Source organism: Anas platyrhynchos, chromosome 1 (assembly GCF_047663525.1).
Source record: "Anas platyrhynchos isolate ZD024472 breed Pekin duck chromosome 1, IASCAAS_PekinDuck_T2T, whole genome shotgun sequence".
NCBI classification, from domain to species: Eukaryota; Metazoa; Chordata; class Aves; order Anseriformes; family Anatidae; genus Anas; species Anas platyrhynchos.
Window position 1 is genome coordinate 41,007,515 of NC_092587.1, and position 12,550 is coordinate 41,020,064.

Genomic DNA, 12,550 nt, shown 5'->3' on the forward strand with positions numbered 1-12,550 from the left:
TCAAGGACAGACCACTTTTGGTACTTTTTTTTTTTTTTTTTTTGCTACTGTACAACTTCCTGTATGTGCTAAAAAGAGACCTCAAAAAAGATATACAGCATAAGTTTTTATAAGTTTTTTTCTTTGTTTTGTTTTGTTTTAAATCCAGTTATATGTAATACTTGAAATCTGCTTTTGTATAGCACATTTTTCAACTCAGTCACAATACAGGCACAGATTTAAATACATTTTAATCTGTACCTGGATATACAGGCACAGATTTAAAGGAGACCTGAAAATGGTCCAAAATAAGATGCGATAGATGTCTTTTATATAGTGTTTTATTATTTAGAATGCTATTTAATACTATCTATTTTGAAAGTTGCTTAATGAATAGGTTACACTGCAAGAAAGCCACGGACCCCTAAGTGAAAACAGTTTTGCTACTCATTCAGTACAGGACAGTTTTCACCTATAGACCCACTCCATTGTCTTGACACAGGTGAATTGATGTGCCAGTGATTAAGTCAGGAAAACAGAATATACCAAAATGGTAAAGATGCCATGAGCTGAAAGTCATCTGTGGAATCTGTGGAGCATTAGTGAGATATAAATATATACTTTTAATATATATTTGGACCTATGGTTGGGTTCCAAAGAATATGTGAGTTTTCCAGGTCATATCACATCCATCTCTTTCACACCTAATAAAATACAGAGGAAAATAAAACTGTGAAAATGAAAGTATTTGAATAAAGTTAATTGTCCATGTTGCTAATAAGACAGATACCCAGGGCATTTTGAGACTAGCAAAGAAATAATGTTCTAACTCCAGCCAAATTAAAAACAAACAAACAAATATTTACACTTCAGAGCTTAGAAACACTGTCTCTGAACACTGATAAGGACCTTTATGTCACAGAGTTTAATTGCACGCCTTTCAATGTCATTTTATAATATCTAATGTCATTTGTATATTGTCCAGAGTTTGTTTCAATTCTCTTTGGTATTTTGCCCGTAAAGACTTTGAGAAACTCTGTTGTGGATCCCAGTTGTCTAATGGTTGCAGATCATTAATCTTCGTGCAGTATGTGTGCCCAGTGCCAGTTTGTTTGTGTTCGTTCTAGTGCCAGTCTGCTGCCAGTGCTCCCTTGTGGTGTTCTCCTGTGCTGACAAGGGGTAGATAAATTCTCATGTTGGAAGAGGACATTTGAACAGGCTGTGCTCTATTCATCTTACCAGACAGACTTCCAGTTCCTCCAAGCATCCTTACAGCTATCCCTTACAACTCTTCCTTTTTCTGTTAACCCTTTCAGTATGAGTGACTAAAATTGGATATTGTAATCTGGGCACCTGGTGTGACAGTATTAATATGCCGTATGGAAACACTTTGTCTGCTCCAGAATACTGAGAAAATCACTACCTGACTATGCTGCAACTGAGGAGCTGTCATCACAGAACTGCTGTCCTCTCCAACAGCACCAACTACAGAAAAGGTCATGGACAAGAAGACTGAAGAGGATTGTTGTAAATTGGGTTCTGATACCGTTTTTTCTTTCTGCGGTGCGCACCCAGGGGTGTTGTTCTGCTTTCCCAAAGCAGATTGGGCTGAACCCTGAAGCACAGTACTCTCAAGGAGAATGCAGCATTTTTCTCACCAGCAGTTGATTATGCCTTTCAACTGTAAAGGGATTGGGCCCTACAGAGAAACCTGTCTCCTTGTAAAATTCAGTTTATAGAGATATGACATCCGTGTCATATCCTGAATCCACAGCTTGGATTCAGTCTGTATCGAAAGCACCACAAGGTGGGGACAGATTTCATATAATGAACAGCTAAAGCTAAATCCAACTGAATGAGAAAAAAGCAATGAAAGATGTGAAGCTTCAAGTAGTACATTTGGGCTAGGAGGGGAATAAATCTTTTTATTCCACATCTTTAAGCATACAGGCAGACACTCACTATTTCTTGAGAGTGTGCAATCCACATTCCTTGTGGGAACTTTAAGGATACACTTTAAATTGAAGGTTAAAGGCAAATTTTGTGTTTGTACCTTTTGCTGATGTTTATGGTTTGTGACATAGGGATCAAATAAGCATCAGTGGTTCCAGGAACCTGTGTATTTTGCTATATATGTGGCAGAATAAACTGTTGTTGAAATAGTGAATATGTTCCTTTTTATATTTGTTTTTTCAAATGAGTTAATATTATATAGCAGGAAATATGGCAAGGATTGCATTCTTCTTTTCAGTCAGAAAGCTTCCCCCCCCTTTCTTTCTTTCAGTAAAATGAATAGCCTGAAGCCATACAAATTTAACAGAATTAATACAAGAGAGTGCAGTGGCATCCTGCTGTGCACAGATTGTTACATGTATTCTGCATTAACTTTGCATATTCTTAAGGTGAATTTTCAACTGCAAAACTACTGGGATAGCAAAAGACCCCAATCCTCCTGTGTAATTAAGGCGTGTTTAGTGCAAAGCAAGATATGTGCAAGAAGGTCCTTGTGCACACCCAGTCCTGGGCTATCAGCCATGGGGCTGATCCCTGGTATAAATTAAGGAAGCCTGAGGGCTGCAGTAATATACAACAGCTGTTGTTGGCCCTAGGCTCTGTTCCAGCATCCGAGACTCACCAGAAAATAGCAGGGGCCCAGCCACAAATCCTGCCTCATTCACAGATGAGGGAACAGCTCTGCAGCTGCCAACAGAAGCAGCTCCACATTAATGATGCTACCTGGAGCAAGGGGAATAAGCTATCACCTAGCCTTTCCCCAAAAATACTCTGAGGCCACCCGTATTTTCTTGACTCAGTAGTGATGCTCAGAAACTTCTGTGAAGATCATTAGATCTATGGGGTTAGCACACTGGGCTGAGAACACACAAAAAAAAATGTAGGGCAGATGGAGTTTACAGCATCTGCTGAAGATGGAAGTGATTGGGCTTCTGGAGTGCAGTCGGTAATAGTGTTAAGCAAGTTAAGACTGTCTGTGTAACACATTTCTATTGTATTATTTTTGTTTGGATTTTTTTATTATTTATTTTTAAACAAAAAAATTCTTACAATCTATTTAGAGAAGTAGATTTTTCTTGTAAAAAGCAGATTTTTGTTTGTTAAAGAAAAAACACCTCTCCCTCCAGGATGATTAAAATCTCCCCTTCCTTATTTGTATTAGTGGCCTTCAGACTTCCAGGTAAATAGTCTAATTCATACGAGGACCCTAGGGCTGAGACTGCAAAAATGGAAATTGCGCACAACTTCAAACTCTGTGCTGAAGGGCAGAAATGTCCGCAGCTACTATATTATTTAGACATGGGAGCCACAGGGCATGACATTGGCCTTGTGTGTATGTAACACATCAAGTGCTCTTTTTTTCCATTATGTGAACTGTATTTCCATTGCATGTTTCTAGTAGCACGTATTTCGTCGCATAGACACACTTAAGCCTAATCAGTGGGAGCCACAGAACTCTGAGTATCAAGAAAAGACAGATAAACTGAGAGAAAATATGTCACCTGCTGAAATAGCTTTGTACCACATATATGATTACCATTAGTACTTCATTTCTCTGATGCTCCAGAGTAATAGTGTTTAGATACTCAGATAAGTCTTGGAAACAGGAGCTTCATATAGAAGAGCTCAGCCCTTTCATGCCTCAGTCTGTTTTGCTTAACAAGGCAAAATGAATGTTTTGAAAATCATGGTTGTCAATTAAGATAGTTTGATTATTGCAGAATGCCTTATTCTCTTTCATTCTGAAGCTTTGCTGAAGTTTCTGGAGAATTTAAATGTAGTGAAGGTACCTGAGAGATGTAAATGAGACTTATGTACCTTTTGTTAAACAGTAAAAACCATAATATTTTTCTGTTTTGTTGTTTTGTTTTTCTTCTGGTGTTGTTTTAGTGTTGCTTTTTTATTTTTTTTTTTTTAGTCTCTCAGTGTTTTGTTATTAGCAACTGATTGGAAGAATTTCTTTATGAGTTATTAATTATAAAATCTTTACATTGGAAGGTTTAATTTGCATAATGATATGGTTGCAACAAAGGTGTCTCCATGTGCTCTTGAGCTCATAGAAAGAAGTATTGCACAATACCATGATGGAAGGGAAAAAAGGGCATTTTTGATTAGCATTCTGCATATTCCACACGTGTATATTAAGCATATTATAAATCACATTTACACTGATTTTTGAAGTTTATATGTAACTGTATTTCTCATGCCGGGGGGGTGTGGGGGGGGGGGCATGCTGTTAATCTTCAAGTAGAAGATGTGAAAATAACTGTACCATTGTGATTCTTTCTATTTTTAAGCAGATTCACCAAAAGGCCCTCACCCATCTGCAGGCATGAATGGAAACGTGCAGCATCCCACCAGCACCGGGCAGCAGCAGGTCTCTGCCATACCCTCTCCAAGTGCCAGCAAGCCTTGGCGCAGCAAATCCATGAATGTCAAACACAGCGCGACCTCGACCATGCTGTCCGTGAAGCAGCCTAGTCCTGCAACCTCCCCTACTCCATCTTCAGACAGGCTCAAGCCACCCCCATCTGAAGGCATGAAGCCACCTTCATCTGGACAAAAATCTATGCTGGAAAAATTCAAGCTAGTTAATGCTAGGACTGCTCTGAGACCTCCTTTGTCATTGAGCTCAGGACCCAGTGATAGTGGGAGAGAAGATGATACCTTTTCAGAGTGTGGTGAGACAGATGTGTTAAGCGGTGGGGTGAACAGCGGCGGCTCCACAAGTAGCAGTCCTAAAGTATCACCGAAGTTAACTCCTCCGAAAGCTGGAAGCAAAAATCTCAGCAATAAAAAGTCTTTGCTACAGCCAAAGGACAAAGAGGAAAAGAACAGGGACAAAAATAAAGTTTGCACTGAGAAAACAGTCAAGGAAGAGAAGGACCAAGTCACTGAAACATCTACAAAGAAGAGCTCAAAAATTGCAAGCTTAATCCCAAAGGGAAGCAAAGCAGCAACAGCCAAGAAGGAAAGTTTAATACCGTCTTCTAGTGGAATCCCAAAACCTGGATCAAAGGTGCCAACAGCAAAGCAGAGTGCTTCATCTGCGTGCACAGGAAGTAAGGAGGTTGAGAAACTGAGGACTACAAAAGGAAACCAATCCCAAACAACACCAAAATCTCAACTCAATGAGAAGGCTTCTCCTTCCTGTGGACTTGCTTCTTCTGAAGGGAAAGAACCAAGCTCAGCTCTTGCCCCGGGCTCCTCTGCAGCTCTCTCGGGCTCAGTGGCAGCAAGCAGCAGCCAAGGCACGGGGAACGGCGTCGTCCAACTTCCTCAGCAACAGCAATACAGTCATCCCAACACTGCCACAGTAGCTCCTTTCATTTATAGGTAAGGTCACCAAGGGAAATTGGGTTTGTGTTTACATTTAGAAAAGAGAAAGCTAAAAAAAGCCAGAGCAATAGTGGTCACACTGTGTCTCATATCTCCCAGTTTCCACGTTCTGTCACGGCATCACATATATTTTCCAGATAATATGTTTTAATTAATATTCATGAATAATTTCTTTCAGGAACACTGACTCTCTACCTTATATAAATGCAATCCATTGCAAATATTTGCCATTTAAAATTCAGGATTGGATTGATTTGGTTGGATTGGAAATACAAATCACGTGTTATGTTCCCTGTGCTGTTTTTGAAAGGTCATGGCAGAATCAGGATTCTAGTGAGAATATTCCTGTGTGCAATTTCAGACCTTCAATGTTTATTTGTTATTATTTGATAATATTTGCTTAAAACACACTGCTTTCTAGAAAAAAATAATCCTAAAATACACTTCTGACATTTTCACAGTATGTGACAGCACTAGTAGGATATTAGAAGAAAAGTCATATACAAACTTTTGCAAGCATTCAAAAGTATTTCCATACTTTGAGCAGAGTAAAAAGGATGCTGGCCGCAGGTCCTTTTTTTCTGTTTGTTTTTATACATGAAGTAGGTATAAATTAACTCCATAGAGGCAGCACATTTTTACAGATGGTGCATACTCTTCTGATGGCCAAGAACAGGGGAATGATCAGTTAAACATATTGATCTTTGTCTGAATTTATTTTGCTGTGTGATAAAGCAACTGAAGAGAAACTGAGAGATTGCATTGTTATACAACTCAGAAGGAAGAGTAAGTGTAGAAAGACTGGCAAGCTGCTCTGAGTCATGATTTCAGATGTCAGATATTGGAGAGCTTTAGCTACATTTGTGGGTAAATTTAACATCTGATAAAATGACAAATATGTTATTAAGCAAAATATACTGGCAGTTTTTGTTAGTGAGTAGTACTGTAGATAATCTTGGCTAAAGATTAAAGAGGTGCTGAAGTAGGCTCTGAGGGAGTATATATATCATTACACACAACTAAACATAGCTTCAAAACCAATCTGGATGAGTGATAAACTGTTTAGGTTGATTCTGAACAAAAGCAGTTCTGAAAATTGTATGGGAAGGGAAAAAGCCATGATATGGGTTATATTTATTCTAACATTCAGTGAGTAGCCTTTTGAGTTTCAGTTAAATGTATCACTGAATGTGTTTAATATGTATGTTTCTGTATAGCTGTCTGGAATATTTTCAGTTATACAGCCATTTGCAGTGTCATACATAGGATGGCCTACATATGTGTTAGGTTGCATAGATAAGAAGAGAGAAAAAGAGGCTATGCTTTGCCTTCAGATGCATGTGCTATATAATGGCAATTTTACCACATATTAATGCCATTTCATTGCACGATGGAGATATCTTATCACTCTTTTAAGCTTCATCATGAAGCAAAATATATTTGGAATTTTAAAGGGCGTTAGAAGCATGCATCTTCCAGCAAAATTTGGTATTAATAATCATCTGTTTGCTTCAAACAAGCAGCAAAGGAGACTGTATTTGATGTTAAATCTCGCATGAAAGTAAATTTCTCAGAGCCAAGGTCTGATCTCAGAATGCTATAAACCCAGGGTAATAGGCTGACTTTGATGAGGTTTCTTCAAGTTGTATCTCTGTAACTGAGAGACAAATCTGACCCACAAATACACAGTAAATACATTCCTTAAAGCTCTCAAGGGCTTTGTAATAGTACACATTGATTTCACAGAAGAATATAAACATAACCAAGGATAAAATATCCATATTTCCAAAGTCAGCAGATTTATTTTTGTGGATATATGGCAAGTAGAAGTGTACAGGAAGATAGAGTACTGTATTTACATTTTTTCTGCTCTTAAGCGTAAATGTCTTTTGAGTAGTCACAACAATTTATACACAGAATTTCCAGGTATTCTTGTTAGCTGCTAAAACAGCTTTATAGATCAATGAGGTAGTAAACAACAGTTATCATTCAGACTAACAGGTTTATTTTTTATACCTAGTGGGAATGTCTAGGCCCTGTGAGTTGGTATTGTAGTCCTTGTAAAAAGATTCAATATAATTCAATAAAAATACAGTACATTTTATCCAGAATCCTGCAGAATTCTTCTTACTGCAATATACTACTGTGATCAGTTTAGGCTGTTAACATGAGGGTAAGTGCTTTCTCTGGTTTGTTGCTGATACCATGTATTTAACAATTTTTTATTATTACTTAAGAGGATATTAGTGTAGATTTGTGAGTAAAAGGAGTTATTTCAAGGAGTTTCTTTGAGGCCAGTATGAATCTTGCTTAGAAAGAGACTGCTGTGCTGTAACAGCTATCAACACTCATGTTTACAAGTGGTAAGTTTTTACTAATAGGCAGAAAAGACTGTTTCACTAGCAGGTGCTGAAATGATACATTGCACTATTCAGTTTTGCACTTTTGGTGCTTGGTTGCTATCTGATACCACATTGTATTTATGCCTCTTAAACACCATGGCATGGAAATTTGGATGGGTTTATTATTTCTCTTCAAAGATCAGCATCAAAGCTGAGATTGACATAATTTAAATGAATATAATTTAAATTTTTCCATCCTCCTCAGCAAGTGATTATTTATTTCAAATGTGGTTTTGAATGAGTTATTTACAGCCCCTTAAATGTTCTCTCTGAACTTGACTGCAGAGACCAACTGATTTAAAAAAGGCTGATATAGATGTAATTTGGTCGCCAGAAAGGTTGTTAAGAAAGATGCAGCAGGCAAACAACTAAGAGCAGTATGTAAGAGACTGTATAATTGTTTAAAGTGTACCAGCCACTATTTTAAATTACACGCTCTTCTACACAGACAAAATTAGTGGAAGATAGAAATGACACCATCTGCCAGAGTTCCTTGGACTCAAATCAAAACTGGCTGTAGATTTTAGTTATCTTCCTAGTGGTGCTTAAGTTTCAGATGGAGAAGAGTAACACAGAATTTTAGTGCTTACTAGGTTACACTGAAAACGAGGAAGGAAGAGACAATAATGTGGGAAAAAAAAAGTCTGAATTTTTCTCCTAAAATCCTAGCAGGATAACAACAAGCTTAATTGCCCAGTATATGGAATTCTTAGCTTTTGAATGTATTGCTCAAAAAGTATGATATAACCTGTACTTCCAAACATTTTATTGCAGAGATAAGAGCCTGTTTTATCTAATTATAGTTTTTATTTATTTGTTTGTTTGTTTGTTTTGTTAGCCAAATTGTGTAAGATTTCCATGAAATGCGAAACATATCAAATAGTTCTAGAAGTAACACAAGAAGTGTTATCTACTTCCATGGGATAAATCCTTAGTTGACATAAATCATCACAGCCCCACATGAAGTATGTGATATGATGGCAATTAACATTTGCTGTGGACTTGGTCAAATACTAAAGGAATATTTCAAAAAGAGAACTTTAAGTTATAACCTGACACATTAACTAGTTTAGTTTTATTTTATTGACTCCTGCCATAACTGCTGAAGGAATTTAATGGGTCCCTTTCCCATGGTTAGAATATAGAATCTGAAATGCCCAAATCCCTGGGGCTGCAGTGCTCAGGAAGTGTTTATTGCCTGAAATGATGAAAGTACGGAAACTGCTGAAGAGATTTAGCTGACCGCTTATTATCCTGAGCTGTACATCTATGTAGTTCATCAGTTACATTTCACTCCTTTGGGTGAATTTGTAGTTTAATGATAGAGACATCTGGAATAAGCTTCATTATTGTCTGAATTGAAACCTTTCAGAGATGCTCTTTCAGTGTCAAGAGAAAGAAACTGGTAACTTCACTACCTAATAGGTTGGTATAGAGAAGATAGGGCTAGACTATTCTCCAAAATGCAGGATAAGATGTAATGGGTACAGCAGGGGAAACACTGATTAAATATTTTCACCATGAAGGTGGTGAAACACTTGAGCAGGTTGCCCAGGGAGATTGTGGAAGTTCTGTTTTCAGACATTTTCAAGACTTAACCAAATGAGATCCTGAGCAACTTCATGTAACTGGACTTGGCTTGAGCAGGATGCTGGATGAGATGCCTTCTGGAACATTTTTCTGATCTAAATACTTTTATGATTCTGAGAACACTAAAGTGTTCACCAGATAGAGATAGACCAATGGAAATATTAGTATAATAAACAAATGTTACCAGCTACTGAAATATTATTCCTATCTCCTTCTCTATATGGTGATTGCAACAATTCTATTACTAGACCATAGCTTCAAGGGTCAACCTGCAGAGCTATGACAGATGGGAAGGAGGATATAATCTGGCTGGAACCTCTGGAGGCACAGTGAAATTTAATTCCAGCTGTTTGTTCAGGATGTTTTTATACTGGTTTATAGGGTAATAATTGAACTAGTCTTCAAGGATCCTGAAAACACGGAACCTGTGGGGCTTGTTGAAGCCGTATTTGTGTCTAGTTTTAATGACTAGAAGCCACAGACTGTGGAGTAAAAACTAACGTTTCAGTAGAAGACATTTTATGTTAATTGTTTGTTAATAATAGATTGTACTGATAAACATATTGCAACTCATTCTTTAAAAAATGTGGTGACTCAAAGTTATACTGCAGTGCTTTGCTGCTATTTACATTACTGTTGTGAAATTAAAACTGCAGTTGCCACCAAAATTTTGCAATCGTAGGTAGCACTAGACATTGCCACCCACCAGTTGTAACAAAGATACAGTGTTTTAAAAAATTATCCCATTTTCTCATGCTTGATTTTCAAGTAATTGTGCAAGAAGGTCTTCCAGTATAGAGGTGTTGGCTTCAGAGTTGTGAAGGAGGATAATAAGTGCATAAATCATTATAAACATATACATGATTGCTGAGTTAAGCCTTGTGTGCTGAGTTAAAACTGTAACCTGATAATTTGATTGCTTCCTGTTTATGAGTTGAAGTTGTTCTTTTAAATTGTCATACAGGCAAGTGTATCTTTGTTCCTTTGACTAGAGGACCAATAAGATTATTCTAAGTCCTGTTCAGTCTTCTGCCACTGGCAACCATGTAAGACCTTGTCATAAAGCAATCGAGCTTTATCTTAATCTCCACTACTCCAATGGGAAGGTTCCTTCAGTAACTCATCTCATTGTCAGAAATTATTTACAAGCTACATGATCAGAGCATATCCATTTATTTTGTTAATATTATCATTTAGCTTAAAAAGTTTTTTTTAACTCTTTTCAATCTCTCTTTAAATATGTGAAATAATAATTCAATCCCCATCCTTCTCTTTTGCAAGGCTAAACTGAATTGTCTCCTTTCCTTTCATTAGAGTTTCCTCTTTCCCATGATCATCCTAGTAGCCTTTTTCTGCAGCTGTTCCCAATTTAACTCACATGTCTTGAACATGGGTGATCAAAATGCTTATATACCAGATGTGGTCCTGCCAGTCTGTTACACTGACAGTGATACATATTCAAGACAGCTGCACCTCAGAGTTGTTTGGGGAAAATAAAAAAGCGGCATATTCATCTGATATCTTGTGGAATGTCAAGCAATAACCAAACAAATCTTTGATGTTATCTCTGTTTATCAAAGGTTGGCTATTTCGTTAGAGACAGGAAATTACTGACTGTGTTAAAGATAGCTTATTAAGTAGTATTTCAAATTCTGTTCTTAATTACTCTTGTACAAGCTCATTTTAATCAAACTGAATGATCTTGTGCAGGTGTGTTTGAGAGCAGGATTTGTCCCATTAAGCACGTCTTATGCTCTTACAAATAAGTAGCATATAACTAAGTGGGTTGGGGTTAAATATATTCTCTGATAGCCATTTTTAAAATAGAAAGCAGGTAGTCCTGTTTCATGACAGTTGCTTAAATTAACCTACACCGCAGATACACAGCACTGGAAGAAATATCCACAGGGGAGCTTTTACAAAACTGAAATACTTTTCACTTTCTTCAATGTCAGAAGAGATGCAAGGATTTAGATTTTTTTTATTATTATTTTTTAAGGCAGTGGGCTATGAACAGGTAGAGGATAGAGAGTCTTTCATTAAGGCCAGTATTTAAGGTTAATGAGAAGATATTAACTGCTTGCTTGCTTGCCTGGAGCATGATCTGTGCTGCAGTCCTGCAGAGATCACTTGAGTCATTCATAGGATTAATACAGCTCAGAAAGATATAAAATCCGAGTATAGGGTAAGGTAAATCTTGCAATTTCATTTTCCTCTTTTTTTTCCTTTTTTTTTTTTTTAATAAAATAAAATAAAATTGTTGGGCTAAGCAAATAGACATCTGCATGCTTAATCCGACATAAATCCCTATGACAGACTTAGAGGAGCAGGACCTCCTTGCTCCTCAAAAGCTGGAGCTCCTACATGGTTTTTCATGGTAGTGTTTTTCCACTAGACCATTCTGACCCCATGTGGGCTAAGATTGACTCCAGAAAAAAACAGCAAGGCCTGGGCCATCAAGCACCAAAAGCAGGGCTGCTTCAGAAACAGAGGTGTTGTTTTTTTAGGGCTGTTGGCAACGCAGGTGGAGACCTGGTGAGAGAAGGGCTGTTGTTGAGGGCCCTGTTACTGGGTTTCTCCTTGGGTTACTCAAGCACAGCTGCCCAAGGGCTGAGCAGGTACCTTTTGCCTTTTGGCCAAACACTTCCACAGTAAATAACCAGTTTTCTCATGTAAGCAGAACTTAAACTACTGCAAAATCCATAGTCCTTTATGAGATTTATATTGTCACCTCAGATAATGAGAATCACTGATATTTTTACCAAATTAAACAAAAATGTTGAATGAAGTCAGTAAAGCAGTTTCTTTGTAATTTGTTTTGCTAGCAAATCAAATTTATTTTACATCATATTTAAATGTTTAAGTTTGAAGCAAGATAAAAGGGACATTTCATGCTTCTTAGATCAGTTATTTCAGGCTGCCTGTAAATTTAAGAAAGCCACATCACATTTACATTTGGTTTATGTTTCCATGGTTATCTTTCTACAAATTAAAGCAAACATCTTTGAATTATTAGTGTTATATGATCTTTTTTACTTTAAGGCTTAGATTCTTTTGCTGTTTTATGTCCCAAAAACTGGCTTTTGTGCTGCAATTATCCCAGCCAATCAGATTCTAAAATTTTGAATGGGAACCTTTGCAAGTACATCTTCCCACAGTGTTTTTATCTTTTTATCTTCTCTTCCTGATTAAAGCTGTATTTTTGAAAATGAAAATAAATAAATAAA

General features: G+C 37.2%; 1 protein-coding gene across 18 annotated transcripts in view; it reads left to right on the forward strand.

Moving 5' to 3' along the window:
* Positions 1 to 12,550, forward strand: part of NAV3 (neuron navigator 3) — a 275,094-nt gene that overhangs the window by 132,047 nt on the left and 130,497 nt on the right. For 12 of the 18 annotated variants that reach the window (XM_038172953.2, XM_038172943.2, XM_072035141.1 and 9 more), the window contains one exon: positions 4,290 to 5,328. In XM_038172953.2, the coding sequence (XP_038028881.2) occupies positions 4,290 to 5,328 (1,039 nt within the window). The remainder of the gene's footprint in view (positions 1 to 4,289; positions 5,329 to 12,550) is intronic. The other 6 variants (XM_038172946.2, XM_072035134.1, XM_072035173.1 and 3 more) reach the window with 1 other exon arrangement.